Consider the following 20,358-nt stretch of genomic DNA (forward strand, 5'->3'; position numbering starts at 1 on the left):
CATGGACTTCCAAGGGGCAGCCTGCAGAGTAAGCTCTGGCTCTTACCTGGGCTGCAGAGGGGGAAAGATGAAAGAAGGAGAGGGTAAAATAGTCCATCTACACATAATGCTCCCATATATCTCACAAGCCATATAGAAGGGTTTACAAAATTCAGCAACAGAAATCTTTCATCCACGCTAACAGAGTTGTCAGTGAGGATAACAGCAGGGAGAAATGACACCCCACCCAGAGAAGATCCCCAACTCTGACATGCAAAGTCAAGTCCAGCTAGATCACTCGTACTGGCAGCTGACACGAGGAGAACACTTCACATCACCCATCTTTTGGCACTTAAACTGCTCAGGTGCGTGGGTTGCCCAGCCACCTTTGGCTCCCTCCAGGAACAGTGGGGGAAAAGTGAGACCCTTTGACAAGGCTGTTCCTGAAGTGCCAAGAGTGGATGTCCTGCCAGAGTGCTAGCGCTAGCTTGGGTTCCTGCTCTCTTTTGTAGCAGCCTCTCTCCTTGCACTGATCACTGGTTTCAATATCCATTCGCTACATCACTTTAGCAATGATGATCACAGCATTTGACATGTGACAGATGTCCCAGGAAAGTGGGACGTCAGAGGAATACATCATTCAGCTGTGCTCACTGTAAAAAAAAAAAACCAACAAAAAAAGATGAAACAGAGGTGTCTCCCCTGAGTAGGCCTGTAACCCTTTTCTGTTATATGTGTTTACAGTAAAATGACGACAGGCCTCAGTGACAATCTGAAAAAGGAAACTCATGAAAAATCAGTTAAACTCAGCTGAGTTCCTAAGTTCCTTCCCTCTTGAAAGGTTTGGGAAAATAAAAGCTAATAAAGGATGTGTGTGGCCTTGACTTCACAAAAACAAAGCCGAACATGCATCCCACATATGTTTTGAAACCTTCCACATGCTTTCTCCAGGCCTTTTGGCTCAGCAGGCTGGAAAAGCACCTTGTGGTCCTTTGAGATGACTCCTGCAGTACAGCTGTGCAGATGGGAATCACTACAGCTCCTTGAAGGATGCTTCCCGGGTCCACAGGGCACTGCAGGCACCATGCAGAAACCTGGAAGCTGCAAGGCTGAACAGGAGCAGGCTCACACCAACTCTTCTTTTCAGACAAAAGGAACTACTAAAACCAAGTGACAAAAACCATTTCCTCTCCCCCTTGGAAAAGAAACAAAACAAAATAACCGAAGGTTGCTTATGCTGCTAACCTAGGCTCAGTTCAAGGAATAATTTGAGTCTGTCCTAGTCTTTGAACAGATCTAAAATTACAACAATATCCAACAGAAAAAAAAACCAGGCAGTATTGAAAACACTAAGCTATTCAGCTTTGAAATTCTTTACAGTTGCCATCATTCACCTAGAACGACTCATAGTTTGACGTGCCAAGTTTATCTGCCACATTTTGCAACAGCTGATCACAGAGGAGCCAGCCAATGTTCTCTCAGCACTCACCAATACCAAAAATATGCTCGAGATGGAATCTCATTGTTGCACACCAAAATCTCAGTCTGGGACTATACTTTTTTTTCCATTGCATTCCGGTAGCTACAGAATGGCTGGGATGAATCTCTTGCCAATTAAGACTTCAAAAGCCTCACACCTAGTAACCATACATTTCTCCACAGAGGCATCACTAAGGGAATATTATTCTTCTTGAATTATTAAAGTCATCCAGCTTTTGGCCTCATGCCTCGCACTTACAAGATAGATGCTTTTAAAAATCAACCTGAAGTAGACTGTCACCTGGAAACGATGAATTCTTGCTCAAGTGCACACAAATCACGAATGATGAGGAAGAGGCTGATTTGGTTCAGTCAGTGAACATTAAGGTCATCGTATTCAGCTGACTGCTTATTTTGCTGTACCACTTGGATGCCTGTGTGCATGATTTTTTACACTTTGGCTGTCAAGATGCAAGGATGCGATCTCTCAATTAGCTGCAGGTGCAATTTATGCACCAAGCTAAATGAAGTCTGGTTGCAAATGCCTGGATTTTGAACTGCTGTGAAAGGTCTAAGGAATATGAAAGGCAGACATAAAGCTAAGAAGGTAACTTCTATTTTTTCCACTACTTCCAGGATCCAGTGATATATTTCACTGTGAACTTGGTTTCGAATTGCAATCTTCATCCTGGTTCATCGCTTCTGTGTGTGACCCTTATTTCAATAATCTAATTTCCTCCCCAGATCAAAGCATCAATTCTGGGGGAAGGGCCAGATGCCTAGCAAAGAAACAACAACACTGTAAGCCAGACCATCAGGATTTCCAAACAACTCCATCCACACCAGACAATGGAGACTACCCAAAGCATGCCTGAAGGAGAGAACAGACATAAGGAACAAAATGTAAGTGTGGTTTACAATTCCACTGTTAAGCTTTTTAACCCTTGGTAATCTGCCACTTTGAATTCCCCTAGGAACCCCTTTGGCAGCAGTGCCCATGGCCAGGTGGAGATCTGCACTATGAGATTTAAGCAGGTGACTCAAAATGCTTAGGAGGTCCGGGGCACTGGTTTGGTATCTCAGGGGCAGGCCCAGAACAGTTCAGGCAGGAAGCTTGGGACAGGTTTGAACTACTAATTCTAAGCCACTCATCAGCATAAATCTGAAATGCATACACAGTCACTGGTTTGGAAAAAGCAATTTTCTTTTCTGAAACTGGAAAGAAAGAAAGACCCTGTGTCTGTACAGGTTGAGCCCTGTACGCTGACATGACCTTCCAGATGTCTTTAAAACGCATTACAAAGCAGACTGCTGCTGTGGTCTGTGCATGTGAAATCTACTGTAGCTTGGCGGTCGTTCTGCAGGCTGTCCAGAAGTCAGGACCTTAAATCCTACCAACAGTCTGTCACAGATGGTACGACAGAGGGGAAAAAAGGGATTCTGAAATGTTGAGAGAAAAAGTAGGCCATGTAGCTGCTGATCATGATATAGTTGCCTGGATAGCAGAACTGTACATCTAACATATGCTGCAACTCAATATTCCCCTGCAAGTCAGAGGCCTCCATGAATTACTGTTAAATTTGCCAAATGCTCTGTGGTTCATTTTCCATCACTAACATGGCAGACTGCATTAAGAAGAATGTGGTCAGGACACCTCCTCAGAGATGCTGTAGATTCACACAATATTGCACCTACGGAGGAGACGTGAACATACTACAAATATATGCTAACATTATGCAAGGAAACAGACTCCACCTGACCCATTTGTGTCAGCTAGCTTAGCTCATTTTACCTCAATCTTCTATCTCTCTTGACCATAATTGCATCCTCTATGTTTGTCCAGTGCATTAAAGAAATGAAACAAACTCGGGTACACCCTCTTGGAGACACCTCTTTACAACAGGTAAAGATACATAACAGTCTACAACCATTTCAGTAGTGTCTTCTGGGCTTAAAATCAAATTGTATTAATTGCAAAATACAAGCCTTAATTTGCTGCATTTTATACAGATTTCTTTAAATGTAACAGTTTCTATTCCTTGTGTCCTTGTCTGCTTATGTTTTACACCACCTACTGACATTAATATCGTTTCCAAGTCACTCATCTCCAAGTGTGACACCCACGTGTTTGGCCATTTGTCAGCACGTCTACACCGCTCAATGGAGCAGATACGTCCAAACTGCCCCCAGAAAGGCTAACAAACAAAAGGAGCATAGCACAGTCACCATGCCAGGACAGCTCTTGGGAGGGAGGCTAGCCTGAGTGTACGAGCTGTTCTTCCCTCTTGTCTGCAGACTCACATCCCTCCCTTCCTGCACAAGGTACAGCCACTTCTCACAGCTCACTGACCTCAGCTGTGAAGTCAGATACTCTCATTCAGCTGAAAACTACACCATTTTTCATGCTAGTATTTCTGGTGCAATACTGTATCAATTTTTTTCATGAAGTCCACTGCTAAATGGACAGATCCCAAAGCTTCACTTCACGTCAGCTGTCACAGTCACCTCCTCAGACTCTCAGGATCTATTAGGCATAATGTGGGTGCTCCAAACCTGTGCAGGTGGCTCTAGGGCATTGCTACTGCTGTTCAAGAGCATATATTATTTCATCCTTAACCAAAAGCCCTAGTCATTTTCTACATACACGTTTATGATATTTGATTGAGAGGTACCTCAGTTCCTCCTCCTTCCCTTGATCGCATTAGTTTTCCATCTAGCCTTAAGACCCTACTATAGAGAAGCAGCAAAGTAAAGGGAAATCATTCTAAATCCTAAAGTAACTCTACTTTGATCTGCTTGGCTTCTGAGTGCTTCCCAAGAATATTGGCCAATATCTTGGCTTTAAAAATATGTCCCAGTAACTCACTATTTTAAGCCCTTATGATACCAGAGACATGTAATAATTCACTGGGCAGAAAGCTTCCTGTGGGCATTTAAATACTGAAAATTCTCATGTGACAGATATGGTCACTTTTGTACTTTTTCAGCATGTGGTACCAGACAGAGAGATCACAGCTAGAAATGTCTTACCTCTGATGATCTCTTGGGAGCTATTGCTAGCTTGGGAGCCTTTATGGGTAAGGTTAGTTAGAACAAATCTAAAGCTACTCTACTCCACATAACTGGCCTATGGCAGTCATCATAAAAAGAGAGAGTAGAAGTTCAGCCACGGGTCTCTTTGCCAGGCTGGCTTTAAGGTTTAATCATTAGGTTTCCACCAGAATGAAAGTTTTCATTTAGAAGATAGCTGAAATGCCAGAAAAAAAGTACTTTATGAGACAGCAATTTGTCTTGAACAAATACAGTGACCACATTGGTCGCTTTGCACATTTTCTAATTAAGTTAATGGAAAGACAAGTTACATGGATCTCTAAGGAAATAATAATTTAGAAAATCTGGATTGACAGACAGTTGTTGAAGTTATTTGGTTGCCTAAGAACTCCGTGGGACTGTTCCGTGTATCTATTCTGCGGGCTGTCTGTATAACCAGGTTTGAAATGCTTGTAATTTAGCAGCTCTACCCCAACAGCACTTTTTTTTCCCAAGAGACTATTGTATCAATCTATCCTTTTCTAGACAGGTGATATTTGGAGCCAGGCTGGAATCCTGTATTCCTTTAAAAAAATAAGATGTACTGTTCCATAAGCTGCAAAAGCATAATATTCAAAGAAATAGATGTGCTTCTGTGGCTTTATACAAGTTTCACTTATTTTCATAACATTTCACTACCCTCACATCTGCAAGCAGCCTTCAGTGTCGAGATGGTATCCCTCACTATGAACAGCCCTCTTTGCACAGTAGTAGGAAGAACAGCACACCAAGCCTGTAATGAAAGAACGTTTCCTCCTATTCTAAGTGCCATGTCAAAGGTGCATTTGGCATTGTCCCATTTCCAGCCTTTAGGAATATGTAAAACTTAATCACTGGACCAGAAGGACACACTACTTTCAAAGCCCACTGTGCTCCATAAAAAATCCTTGTGTCCTTGAAGTTACTGTACATGAGACCCAAAGGAACACATGGGCTACATGAGCACCCTTGGTGGGGTGGGTGAAAAATATCCATAAAATGAACAGCCTGGGTTAATTTACTATGGCAAAAAAAAAAATAAAAAATATTACAGTAGTCTGAAGGTCAAATGGAATGAAAACAGGTTTTTAATCTTCTTATCTACTTACAAATCACTGATATTTTAGGCCTGCTAAAGTAATTTATAGAGATTTTCACATAGCAACTGGCATGTCTGTTATATATTGACCCAAATTTACCTTCCATAATTTTGTGAATTCCCAGAATGGTATTTTACATGTGGAGTCACCAGCATCTGGGCCTGCTATACTGTAAACCAAGGTACAGCAAGTCTACAGGAAAATTCTGGTGGCTGAGAGACATCTATCAACAGTTCTTCAATATTACTATGTCATTTTCCTCCAACAGATCCCTACCCAGTGTAAGACGTAGGCAAATAATTCACTAAAGTCTCTGCTGAACTGAGGAAACAGTTAAGCCTCCCTCTCATCCCAATTTTGGGATCAATTACTTTCATCCTTAGTATATACTGACTTAGTGTTTTTTCCCCAGCTACAAGCCTAGGTCCTTCTTCCATACACATGGCCAGAAAGGTGGCTGTTCAGTGAGGAATATGAAATGTGCCTATAGTCTGCTTGACCTATTCTGCCATCGCTAACGAACAGCATCTCAAGCTGGGTGAGCCGTCATTTTTTCCTTTACATACCAATTTTTTTTTTGCATCAACCTATTTTCTTAACTAGCACAGAGTATGTGATCTGGAGAAAGCAAACAAAGACCAAAACTTACCATCTGATTCAGAGGCTGCTCTGAAAATCAGGTAGCTGCTGGGAAGAGGCTGAGTGATCGAACCAACGTTTTCTCCCTTTGGGCCCTGGAAACGCACACAGACAAAAAGACATAAGGCACAGAAGATGCAATGGACCATTCAACGTCTTTCCACCCTTCCTGGGCAGAGTGTGTTTGTGACAGGAAAGAAGGAAGGAGCAGATGGAGTAATTTAGAGGGACTCATTAGTAATCATGATATTGCTGCTGCAGCTCCAAAGCAGTAATGAGCTCTGACGTAAATGGGGCTTGGTCTAACCTGTGCTCAGCCCCAAACCTACTCTGTTTATTCAGATCCTCAGGAATGGAAGAATCTCATTCCTGTTGCTTGGGACAAAACCAGTCAAATATTTGCTATTAGCCGTCTTTGTGCATGTGCTGGTTTTGGCAGGGGTACAGTAAATTTTCTGCCGATGGGAAGTGGTGAAGGAATTCCTTGTTTTGCTTTGCTTGTGCGTGCGGCTTTTGCTTTACCTATTAAACTGTCTTTATCTCAACTCGTGAGTTTTCTCACTTTTACTCTTCCAATTCTCTCCCCTACCCCACCATGGGAGGAATGAGCGAGTGGCTGTGTGGGGCTTAGTTGCTGGCTGGGGTTAAACCACAACAGTGCAACACCTGAATGGACTGTTCCGTGCGGTGCATGTACACTAGCAATGAAACACCCTTTATGTGTCACCGTAAAAGTGGCAGAGCCCACAACTTGTGCTGTGAGTGCCTCTCGCAGAGAGGCAACAGCAGCTTTTCTGGAAGGAAACAAAGAGGAAACTCCATTTTGCAAACCTGTCTGTGTGAAAGGAGGAGACAGGGAAAACCACAGGCTGAGGACCAAAGGTGTCCCAGCCTGGGCGCATGCTGCTGGATTGCAGCCCTTCCCCTCTACATCCTGACCCTTTGAGAACCTTTATGCTGTGGTGCCTGGGGTGATGGCCACTTCAGGCTTTAACAAAAACAGGCTCTGCTTGTTTATGTTGCCTTTAGTTTAGGAGCTGTGGCAAAAAAGATTATAGCGTCTTGTAAACATCCTGCCACAAGCCCTTCAGCATGACCCACCAGAAATGATTCCCAGGGAGGCAGACTCAATCTTGGATTAGGCACTTCTTTGCGCAGAACCACAGGCTCCCACCTTGATCTTCTCCCTGTTTTCTCCTCTCTTGAGTTCCAGAAGCTGCTAAGAAAAAGCAGTTCCTGTACCTAGTGAGCACAGCTTCATACTTTCCACGACCTGGCTGAAATAAATAGGAGTCCCTCCTCCTCCCTTGCATTTCCAAAGTGACACCCAGCCTCCTCCAGTTCCTTCTCTTCCTCACTTTGTAACAAACAACTGGAAAGCAGATCCTTTTCCAAATACGCAGACATCATGCCAGAAAGAAATGCAGATCATAACCACTATGCCAACTGCAGGATGCTCAAAAACAGATTTCCTTGAGTAACTAGAGTACACGACACAACGCTGAAAATCTGTAGGCAAGTTTCTGTATTTGAGTATGACTCTCCTCCCTTACACGGGCCTTTATAGTATCCCATCCTGCTCCTTGAAAGGACTTTGCCCTAGCATTAGTTTGTAAGCAGGAAAACTGTGATTGCTACTGAAACCTGCTCCTGTATACAAGTGTCTAGTAGTTAAATGGTAGTTTTATCTGGATTTTTGAGTTCTGCTCAGGAAACCAAAATTTGGAAAGAATGAAGAGTGCACACATAGGACAAGCATCAAATTATGTCTGAGTGTATGCCACAAAGATGCAGTGCTGAGAAGACAACAGTCTCCAGTCTAGCTTCTTGTCTTCACATCTGTGAGGTTCTGCTGCTGCTGCCAGAAGAAATTGGGATCCTTGTTACTCACTTCTTTTTCCCCTCCCGTCTCCCACAAAAGGTTCACAAAATTAAGACTGTTTAAAGGCTTAATAGTCAGGGCTGGCAAAGTTGAGATTTGATTAGTAAACCAGAGCAGAGCAGCTTAAGACATTACTAGTGACATTAATGCAATCAGGCATCATTCCCGATGGCATTTTTCCTTTCAGTAGCTTGCAGCTGAGCAGGGTGTTCGAGAACTCTTGATAACACCATTACTTGTGTTTTCAGTGCAGAGGTTGATATTTGCTCTGTTGGAGGAAAATCTCCACAACGAAACAGTACAGATCCAGGGAACCATTATTACAAAAGGCAGGGAGAAGGGAAGGAGGGGATAACACAAGGTTTTAACAGACATTTAGGCATGTGGATAAACATAAGGAGCAGCCAGGTCACTCTGTCAAGGAAATGTATTCAATAGTAAGGCATGTTCATACATGGAGGGGGCTGTTTCCCACAGAAAGAAGAGGAGAAGAAGAAAAGAGAGGAAGTCATAAAAATAAAGTCAACATCTCCACAGAGTAAATGAGGTTCTGTATCTGCATGGCAGAAATAATGATGCTTTCTGCCTCCCAGTCTCTGAGTATCATGCCTGTTTAGAGTCTAAGACCTCTAAGGCAATGAACATCTCTCACTAAAAGTGAATGTTATCCCTCCTACACTAGGACCTGGAGCTGAGCTGCAGCCTCTAGACAGTACAACTAAGAAAGGATCATCTTCAGATCATTCCTGTCTTTACATTTGGTTTGAGGCTCAAAAGGCATTATTGAATAGGGGTTGATTAGGCTTTGAAAAATGGAGTGGACTCACACTGGTTTAGATAGTATGACAGGATTCTAGTGCTGGATCTAGTCTTGGAGAGTCATAAAACAAAGCTTAAAAAGGGGGAAAAAGTCCCTTTCATTAACAGTACTGTGGATAACTGTAAGGATGAAGATGAAACTGTGTTGTATTATGGACTAGAACAAACAACTGTAAAAGCAGCAGCACAAGCCCATTACTAGAAATTTATTCTTTAAAGAAATGACTCAAAGTCCTTAAAATCAACAAAATTCAAATTATATATATTCCCAGATTCAGTGGGTCTGAGCCCAACTCATTTAGCACTCTAAACAAATGTCAGAACAAGCTGTAGTCAATAAAAGCCTTCCCACACCACGTTGTTCAGCTAGCTTCTGAGCAAGCTCAAAGGCAAATACAAACTATTTCAGGACATTTTGGGGGGACAGCCAGGCAAACCCTGCCAGCTGATAGCTTGAAAAGCCAGGGAAGCACTATAGAACAAAGGAGTCTCTCCCCTCAGTGATATGCTTCTAAGATAGCTCTAGACACCAGAGAGCTTTATAGGAAAACCAGTCCCCTGATGCACATATTTAGCCTTCAACTATTAGTAATGATCTTACATCTTACCTAGCTACCATTTGAAAGGCACCCCAAAATTTCATCTTGCTCTAACTGAAGTTAAATGCCTGCAAACCAAATTTAATTGGTTAGCACAACTATAAATGCCTAGGGCAGTGCTTGAACCAGACATTCATTACAGGACTGAACCCCGCTGTTAAATCCAAACATCTGCTGAGCAGCCAGGCCAACACATACAAAGGTGCTCATTAATTACCCTGGGTTATCTACGAGTCCACTGATGTGAGTCAAAGCTGGACCATCAACTCTAGTCTGGAAAATCCTTGAAAATTTCACAAGCCATCTTAGCCAAAATTGAAAGTTGTTTAGTCGGATCTTATTTATATTGTAATGGACAGTAACTTGGGCTTTTTGCATTTTTTGCTTGGGCTAATATATATTTCATGAGAAACAGGCTTTCTTTGCACAGTTATACATAACCAATTTAGATCAGTCAATTCTGCTCCAGTTGCTTTAAAAGAAGGGCATGAAATGACATAAAATGAAACAGTATTTTTAGCAGATTCAGCCTTAAACTGTTGTCAGAGTGCAGACAGCTTCTTTGACATGAAGCAGTTCACTGGTGGATTTCTTCTCGATACGTATTTTGGCGTTCAACTTGTGGCTGAAAGCATCTATCACACATAATAACCCAGGCCAAACTCAGGTTTCAGGAAATATCCTACTATGCAGCTCAAATGTAGCTTTCTAAATATCTGTCTCAAGTGACTTAGAATATTACTTTGACTTAAAAATTCAAATGTCTTGGGACTTCCTCTATTACACAAACATTTTCAGAGATATATTCCCTTCATATTTAATACACTAATTCCTATTTCTGTCATATATTTTGTCAAGAGACACAAGAATTAGATATACATACACACACAAAAATACATATACATATTGATAAAAGCTACTCTTTCTTTTCGATGATTCATAACAAGGGAAGGGCATTCTAGCACAACACTTCATATCTGTCAGCAACACTACTTTTCAGCACCTCACTGCACTTTTGATTCTACTTTTTCACTACCTCTCCTGACTCTGCTTTTCAGAAGAATTCATGTGACCTGTCGAGTTAAAAGAATTTTTTTTGTTGCTGGACAGCAAATGATCCATAACCTTCTTGGGTGTATACTCTGAATTAAAAAAGCATCAAAACCCTCGAAACTGAATAAGAAGCAAGGTAGCAATGAAACCTTTGGGACTTCAAGCAAAAGCAATGCATCTACACAGAGATCAGAGCTGAGCTACTGTCAGAAAACAGCAGCTCTTACCCCTGGTTGTTGAGGTTAATTTTAATTCTCTCCTCCTACCTTATTGAAAATTGCAAGACTTTTTATAGTGATTGTATAGCTGTGTGTTTAAAACTGTTCAATTAACTGCGGGGATGAGCAGGAGTGAGACTACTTGATCTGCTCCCACAGGGCTTCCCCTCCATTTTGTTAGATCTTGATGCGAATGACAAATGCCTTCTCCACTCTTGCGTGAGTCTTTCCAACTAGATTTACTCTGCTGACCACCTTGCAGCAACGCACTAGCTTGTAATGCCTTGCTTACACTGGTGATGTCTCCCAGAGAATTTATGTTTGCAATAACTCTGCTGAATCACTGTCTTTAATAGGGAAACAAGAGTTCAAGAGCATTTATGTTTTGTCTTCAGGGTATCCAACAGATGTTGCTTTCAGTGCCTCCCAGGAGGCACTGGGGTCTTCCTCTTTGCTCATAGGCATTAGATAATTCTTTGCTTTTTGCCTATTCTTAAAGGAAAGAAGAAAAAGAAATGCAGCTCTTTAAAATTTGCAAGGAGTTATTTTCAGAAGTGTGAGAAACTACTAATCATTTGCATTACAGGGAGATCCAGAGGTCACGGCAGGAGCTACTGTGGATACAGCAAGAGACTGTTTCAGCCTCTGAGTAACAACAGACTGAAGAACAACTCAAAGTGAAGGGGAGAAAACCTTCCTATTTCCATTTCAAAGAAGAGAAAATTAAGGCAACCTATCCAAAGTTACACTTTTGTGGAACAGTCAAGGCTTGAGCAGACCACTGAGTTCCAAGTCCACTGCAAACAAGCCCAAACCTCAGAGGCATTAGAAAAAAAAAAAAAAATCAAATTATTAATCTGGTTTTTTGTCACTTTGCCAGCCCTCTTCCAGTGTTGTGCAAAGCATTTAGTGCTTTGTGTGTCCTTGTTTTGGGGAAGTCAGTTAATTGGGTCTATTTCTCATCTCATTTTAAAGATGTAGGCCATGGCTTGATATAGCTTCTAGGTATTGATCTTTTTTCCTGCACTAACATGTTCCCCCTCTCTTCAGCCTAGGAATGCATCTATACACCAATCACAATGCACCATGTTCCTTTGGTGTCACATCACGACACCAAGCTTCAGTGTCTTTAATCTTTTTATGTAGTCAATTCACCATCACTAACAGCAATTGAATAATTACAAACCTAGATAATATCAATCCTAGATAATACTGGTGCTCAGACACTTTGGCAACTAAGAAGAGGTTGTTTGACTCATCAGGATTGTTACCTTTACAGCCCAGATTGATTGATCCAAAGGATGAAAAAGTTTAAAACAGAAGCCATCCTTTTTGGAGGGTCTCTCGATCAGCTCACAAGAATGGAGCAAGATTGTCCCAACCCACTGTCCGATCTTTGGTGTCTTATAAATCAGCAGCACTCCTGGTTTCAGAACACACCACAGCTTGGTCCAACTCTTCAGAGTCCCACGAATCTGGAGGGGAGCAGAGAGAGAACAAAAAGTTGCATTTATGTTGCTCCTTAAAAGAAAAATAGCATTTATTCAGTATTTATACAGTATTTCCAGTATGTGTTTCTCCCAAGGCCACACTACAATACACTACCTTAGGAAAATACACTGCATTATCTGAAGAGTCTTAGGGATCTCATAGCAAAATCCCAGACCTTGTAAATCTGGCCATCAGAATCTAGTCTTCATATTTTTATTACTGGCTTACTGTTAGCAGCTTGCTTAATTTTTTAGGCAGCCAGCAGGGCTGGCCCATGTGAAAGTGATTTGTTAATAATCATAGAGGACACGCCAATTAGAACATTGCATAGAAAAATGTTGTAGCTAGTCTAACTTGACTAGTAAGTCATTTTAATAGCGTTCTGCAGAACAGAGCTATTAATGAGTTTTGTCAAATACCCCATTTTTAAAAGCACCCTCTCCAGCTGGTTTATTTCTCTGTCAAGCTCAATGCACGCTCTCTTTTGTATAGAATACATTAAATCTGATAGCATATATTAAATATAACATCTTTAAGAATGGGGGAGTTTCTCAGTAAGGTTAGATTTTTGCCTAAGGTCTTGTCTTCAACGTACATGGGCCAAACCTCAAGTCTTATGTCAGTGTTCTGGTTTTGTGGCTCAGCATTATTTGTTGCTGAACCAGAAATTTCCAGCCACAGCAAACATGAAACAGGTATTTGGTATTTAAAAAAATCTCAATATTTATCTGTCATCAACACTAAACACTATGGAAACATTCTGTTGCCAATCTAATTTCTCAAATAAACCATACGCATCTCACTTTTCTGGCCTTTAATACTGATTGTATAACAATGTTGGAGGTTTTTCACACGGGTCAAATGCAATTGTATTGTTTCATGAAATCCCTGAATTACTTTTTTGGGTTTTTTTTAAGAGCTATGTGTTTGGCTATGTTTGGAAATTAAGTTTTGCCATTATAAAAGGGGCAACCAATTCACCATTAGTCGAGAAGACTAAATGGCCCCAAACAAGGAGAAAAACAGTGCTCAAAGGTAACATCTCTCAATGTTAATGCAAATTTATTTTGCCACATACAAACTTGCAGGACTGCAATGAGAACCTGTCACAAGTTGAGTCTTTGCACAAGGAGAAATTACAGTTGTCATCAGGTCCAATATGTTTTGTTCTGTGCTGTGACAACATAAAATCCAACTGTCAATAGAACAAGCTGTATCTGCCCTTTTCCAGGCTGTTACTCTGTCTATTCCCTCTTCAGTACAAAACCACATCTATGGGAAGAGGCCACCAGACTCTTTCAGAGTGGAAGAAAGAAACATCATCAGTTCCTTTTGTACTATGCACTTTTTGAGACCTTGTTGCTACTTAAGGACATGGAATAGATGGACTGAGTTAGGTCAAGATGGAAAGTAAATATTCCCCATAACTCCACTTTTACAGCAGTTATTTAAGTACAGCTTTACAGTAACTTCAACTCAAAATTATTCAGTCTTCCTTCATTCAAAAAAGTGTTAGTGCATAAGTCTCAGATACATCAACTACTTCTCACTTATTTTTTCCTACAGCCTCAGAAGCAATGGTCTGTATTAAATACCTTCAGCCAGTCTGCTGTGATCACTACACTGGGATCCTTTAGTGCGCTGAAGAGTTGTTTGGTAGCTCTTTTCTTCTCTTGTCTGTAATTTTTTTTCTGTACCTGGTTGACAACAGAGAAAATATAGCAGCTGTAGTCATGGCCTCTTTTGGGGAGTAAAGAACATAATGCATTAAGGACAGCTATGTATAGCACAGCTAGAACTTGACCCAGCACAGGTTTCCCAGAAATGAGCACAAGGAAGAACAAAAACATAACGAGATAGCAGGTATTTTCTTTGCTCCTGAAGTTCCACTAAACATAATCTAATTTGGCTTTTCTTTGGAGGGAATGGAAAGAGGCTGAATACCCCAGTCCTCCCCACCCCTCAAATTAAAGAGATTAAATCTAATTTCATCCAAACCAAATTATTTATACTTTTGGTTTGGTAGACAAGCAAGTATTCAAACAATAATTTGCTCAGATTGCCTAGGCATACCCTTCCAACAAGACCAATGAAGGATTACAATCCTCTTGAGGTACCTAATGACTCTGGAACATACAAATAGAGTGAAATAATTACACTGATTTGTTCTGTTTGCAATATATAATCTAATCCTATATATATAAAGCCTGTAAATGCCCTTGGCCTATAATGATTCCTAGAATAGTCAGAGGCTTCTCTGGGTCTTGGGAAATGACTCAGAGTAGTTCCCAATGGTTTGTTTGGAAGGTACTACTTGTTTTGTAAAAGGAAGTCAGCTGATGCTGACTTGGCTGCTTTGCACATACCTTTAGTGTTTCCTTCTTCGTGAATTTGGCTGTGGGAGACACACACTCTTTGTCAGACCCATTGCAAAGCTTATACTCGATCTAAAAAAAAGAGGGAGAGGGGAAATAGGAATGTGTTAACATGAGGAAGTTCAAGTTATGCTCTAATGAAGAGTGGTTTATAACTTCCAGGAATCCATGAAAGAGCTGATTGCAGACTTCAGCAGCAGAACACTAGGCAGGCACAGAAAATGCATATTTGCAGCGCAGTCCAAACTTTCTTTTTATATTCATAGTTAATTGGAAAATTCCCCACCAAATTTTCTTCATATTTCTACCATGCAGACATTAATCTTGGTAAATTTAAAAAAAAAAAAAAAAGAAACGCCAAACCCCTATTCTTATTCCTAATTTTGAAAACTGCCCATCTCTTTTCAGATCTGAAAGCATTTCAATTACTGGAATAAAAATTATGGGGAAGCTGGTATAGATATTTCATGTCCAGAAACAAGAGTGGGCAAGAAATGACCTAATCATGTTACAGATAATACAGGAAATCATCATCATCTTGGCCTCGTGAAGCAAGGCACAAAATACACAGTCACTTCAAATCATGTTTGATAGTGTCAGTGCTGTTTAAATTAATTTTCAGAGACTACAGACTGATCTCATGATTGTGCTGATGGGCTGAAAAAATGCTTTACTTTTGTTAGACATGGTCACAATATTACTGTTCCCAAATTAATGTACGCTTAAAGAGTATAGCTCTCTGGAGCCCAACTCACAATGAGGACCCTTACTTGGATAGGTACTGTCAGCAAATTGTCCAAAACCTGGGGAGGGTTAGTGGCGTGAGAGTTATGGTACAGTCTGGACTCTCCGACTTCTTATGTGACCTTGGGGAAATTACTTTCTCTCTCTGTACCTCTTTTCCTTCCAACCTTTCAAGTGTCTGATGCATTCAGACTGTGATCTTTTGGGGTCAGGCACTGTCTCTCCTACTTATGCATGACAGTTTTATAAAAAAGCTCAGCCTTTGGCCACCTTGATTTAATAAGTATGACACAAAAATGAGCTGTACTAAGGAAAAAATGTATCAGATATAGTTCTCATTTATAAATTCACTGCTATGATGTGAAACAAACCCACTGGGCTCTCAGACTCTCTCTCCTTTATGTCATGAGTTGATGTAATTGTTTTACAGCGCCTTCAGTTTTGAGAGACCCACTTTCTTTTTCCCTCCCAGTGACACAGAAACCTCTCTGGCTACTATAGCCACAAACCATCCTGAACATTACGCAAGCAGGAAAATATTTAATGACAGACGGATCAGTCATTTTCACCTGACTTGGATAAAACCACACAAATGCACGACCAGATCACAGCAAACAGGCCATCAACTATGCTTTGGAGACTGTGGCAGGAGCAAAAATGGGAAATAAGGGTGCATGCTCAACTGAGTAAAACTCTTTGTGGATGATGCAGGATTAGAAATTAGGGGCAGAAGGTGCCATCTGCAACAGAGCCAGGGTCACTGTAGAACCTATTACTTGTTCTCATATAACCTTATAGTAGTCTTTCACTAGAAATGAAAACTCTGTGATGGCGCATAAAGACCAATGAAGTCCCTGATCTGACTGTCCAGTTTACAAGTCAACTTGGTATTGGATCCACTCAAAGCAAATGCCAGCTCTTGGACTCCTGCAAACTATTCAATATTTGTCATTTTTCTTTTAATAGAAAGCTAAGCCTGCCTCCTCTACCTGCAATGCAGTCTCTGATGCACATTTTGTGTTTCGGCGCATGGGACTTCACTTTAAAACCACAAGACTTATGGTGGGGACTACTGGACAGATATGATGTCTGAGCAGAGAACTGTGCCCACAGGGTCTTTGTCACATTTCAAAGGGCAGCGGTAGACATTTGGGAGATATGCTACAAGCTTCTTTATGAGGAAATACTTCCAAGTGCTTAAATGTCTCTGAGCAAGAATCCTTTGGAATTATAAGGAGATTATGCTTTCATGATTTGAGATGTGTGTCCTCTGAAACTGGTCAGAAGAATTCTCCCCCTTTCTCCCAATTAGCAGGGAGAATGTCCTGTCCTTGTGATACAACTATGAGCCAACTGTTTCTTGGTAATTTCACTCCCTCCGGTCCAAGAGATCAGACGCAGAGAGAAACACTGCGTACTATTCCTCATTAGCCAGCGTGAGAAGCAGAAAAAGCACAGATGTCCCCGAGATTCTAGGAAATCCTGCTCAGGTGTCTGCAGATCATCGGGATGTAATGAATGCTTTTTGCCTAACTAATTAAAACAAGCTACAGTCACTTGCTGTCTAGACAATTACATCTTACATAAAGAATAAAATTTTGGCCCCTAAGCTCATGTGGCTTGAGGAAATTTACCTGAAGATGAATACAGAAAAGCTTCCAACAACCGCCACAAACCATGCAAACCTGAGCCCTAAACCTGCTGCTCATGGGGAACTGGCATTAACACAGACATAGGCACTTTCACTGCTCTACCAGCCACACCTGCCTCCTCCTCGGACTCCCTCTGGGTCATGCTAAAAATAGAGTTAAACAACCACAAGACTTCAACCCTGGGATGTTAACACTGAGAGACATTGATTCTGTCTCTTCAGGAGAGCTGACTCGTAGCTCCGTGACCAAGGACACCGCATGCCTGACGCCAGCCACTACTGCTATGCGTGTTACAAAGCCACAGCACCCAACAGTGGATGAAGGGATAATCTCCCCTTACACCACCATAGCCTTTAGGAGCTCAATAAATACAGTGAAACGTGTCCAAAATCATTACAAACTGGTCTTTCACTTAGTCAAAGCAGCTGGATTAACAGCCTTGGAGGCTGCTGTGGTGGGCTCCTGAACCACTGTGCTGCTTCCTTCAGGCACTGCCTCCCCCATGTCTGAGCTCCATCCAGACATACTGAATTTGCTAACCTTGCTTGTAAAGGGAAACATGGTCACAGGGATGGTGCACACTAAGGCAGGCTTAAGAATGGATGAGAAAGAAGCAGTAGCATAAGTCCCTCACTGCATACATAAGAATTTCTAGGCATGGGAAAATAAATATCTGTGCCTCCCATGTCCCAAAAACTGTGATGTACCAGCTGTGTGACAGATAGCACAGCTCCCCGAGATGGTTATAAAATGACCAAGCTTTATGAAGAGAGAGAAAATTTTATTAAAACCTAGCCATGGTTTTAATTAGGAGCCTTGTGCAGGATATCAGAATCTGGCCCCCACTCTCTGCAGCAACCTGTGAACAATATTAACGAGAGATGAGACTTTGTACAATGGGAGGGTAGGGAATTGGTGTCCTTTTTAAAATTAAAAAACCCCACTGGAATATTCTAATAAGAAAGCAATAGGTATGTTTTCCATATACTGGTTTTCATAATTATAAGGAGAGAAGACTGTTAATCTGCCAAAAACTTTTACCAGGGCATGCAGTAGCACTTGCAGGGGTAAGAAACTGTTGTGCCTCTCTAGTTCTCTAACCAGATCTGTCCTTTCCAGGACTGAGTGATGACCTTGCCAGCTGACAACGGGCTTTACTGTACTCAGAGACACGTTTTTTATCCCAGTTAAGTTTCTGTTCACTTTCATCTCAGTCATGAAGCTCTGGAGATCCACTGCCGATTGTTAGCAGTTATCACAATATCACACTTCTGCTAGGCTTAGTGAAAGAGCAGACAGAGTCCTCACAATGGTGCTATTCTGGTCCAGTGTCTTTTTGGTGACTTCATTTCCAAGAGGAACCAAATCATTTCACAGAAAAACAGGCCATGATGGACTGTGATGTGGAGGATGCCAGCCCATCAGCACACTGTGCCTTGGGCAACAGCAGGAGGAATATCCTGTTGTTTAGCGCAAGCAATCCTTGCTGCACAGGATGAACACAAAAAATGTGTAATGAGAGACAAAAAGACAGAATTATTCCAAATCAGAAACATTTAAATAAAACCATTCTCAAGCTGCAGCCTGCACGTGAACAGCAGTGACAGCTTACAAGTTGCTCTTTTTTCTTCTTTGCATCCAAGTGAGAGAAAGACAAAATCAGATGGGAATTTGAAGGCAGAACAAAAGTAGCTGGGGTCATAAGTTACATTTCACAAAAGCAAAAATAGTCATCACATGGGAGATATCCTTGCTCACATGTAATTTCTCCAGTATCTTTTCCACATATAATTGTTACAGATCTGTATTACTGCAGAAATAAAATAAATTAAACAGAAGTTCCTGAAGTAGTATAAACATGGAAAAGCTGGGTTTAACATTAGAAGTGAAGAGCTTCTTGTTACTGATGTGAATATTCACAGATATCTCAACCACATTTAAACAATTTTGTTTTCAGGTTACTATAAACAGTTCTTTTTAAAAACTTCTTTATTTTGTTGTGAATTAACAGCTCATCCAAAGCACAGTAGTCAGTGAAATGATTCTTACTGACAAACAAGCTTTGCATTAGGAAAGTTTACCCTTCAATTAATGTGCTGCTTTACAGCAAGTTGAATAATCTTCACCTAAACCTTTCTAGTTTGCAAAAAGAAAAAAAAATCCCTCTTATTTCAACAAAGTTACAAAGACACAGCAACTGTGTTTATAACACTGAAACACCACAATGATTAGCACAAATTGAAAAGCCTGTACAAATAAATAGCTGACATGACAGCAATATCTGGGGAAAATCATTGATGAAATTCAGCTATCCAAGCAACTCCACATATCAAGCTATACTACTGTTTAGTGGAATCCTTTGCTCCATTGCGTTAGATTATAGTAATTAAAGTCACAGACCTCATGGGATTTCTATTTGATCATTTAAATGTGCCTTCCATGGGAAGAACATTCTCCAAGTTAAGAATATTTAAAGAACATTTTAGGTGAGATGGGAAGTTGCACACTGAGAAAGATGCACGACTGATACAGTTGTAGTGCTAAGCAGAAATCTGAAGCAAAGCTTTGCTCTCCCCTCTAGCTATAGGCACAGCTTTTGTTCCTAGCCTGAATTTAAACAAATGAACAAAGTGAGCAATGAAAAACAACTGGACTTTCAGCTTAAAATATACTTTGCTAAATTGTTTAATAAATAATTTCAATTTTAGCACCTCCATTTACCCTCACCTCCCCTATCAGAAACACTACAGTAAGGAATTATGATCACCAGTGACTCAAGGTGACATGACAGGACTGCTATGGCTTACCCAAAATTAACAACTTCGAAAATTCATTTCTGTAAGTGAACAGTTACTACTGTCTACATTCCCCTCTGTGAGGCACCTGGGAGTTTCAGGGCTTGTATGCACCTACACAAATTAGGGATGCTCCATGTTTCCTGCCTGAGTGCAAAATCCCACCCCTCTTCTATGTGATTTTCCCAGGATACTCCAGGCTACATCTCTTCTCACTTGAAATCAGCTGCAAAGCCCTCTGTGGACAACAGTGATTACCCTAAAAAGCTGCACACGGAATTGAAGAAGCAGGGTGTACTGGAGCTGGGGCACAGGAACTGAGTGTAAGTCTTGATAGAGACAACTAGCTCCAAAATAATTCCATCCACAACATTGACAGTATAAAGTACAACAATGAAAAGCCAGCAAGGGTCCAGTGAAGCATACCATCACCTGGAAGGGCCAGGTTCTCCTATAAAACTGCG

The 20,358-nt window shown here is 41.1% G+C and overlaps 1 protein-coding gene across 3 annotated transcripts in view; it reads right to left on the reverse strand.

The window, feature by feature from the left end:
* Positions 1-20,358, reverse strand: part of OSBPL5 (oxysterol binding protein like 5) — a 146,365-nt gene that overhangs the window by 33,286 nt on the left and 92,721 nt on the right. For all 3 annotated transcript variants that reach the window (XM_075047935.1, XM_075047936.1, XM_075047937.1), the window contains 4 exons: positions 14,695-14,775; positions 13,924-14,025; positions 12,109-12,312; positions 6,277-6,361 (listed from right to left, as the gene is read on the reverse strand). In XM_075047935.1, coding sequence (XP_074904036.1) covers positions 6,277-6,361; positions 12,109-12,312; positions 13,924-14,025; positions 14,695-14,775 — 472 coding nt within the window. The remainder of the gene's footprint in view (positions 1-6,276; positions 6,362-12,108; positions 12,313-13,923; positions 14,026-14,694; positions 14,776-20,358) is intronic.

The sequence above is a fragment of the Buteo buteo genome, chromosome 16 (assembly GCF_964188355.1).
Source record: "Buteo buteo chromosome 16, bButBut1.hap1.1, whole genome shotgun sequence".
NCBI lineage: Eukaryota > Metazoa > Chordata > Aves > Accipitriformes > Accipitridae > Buteo > Buteo buteo.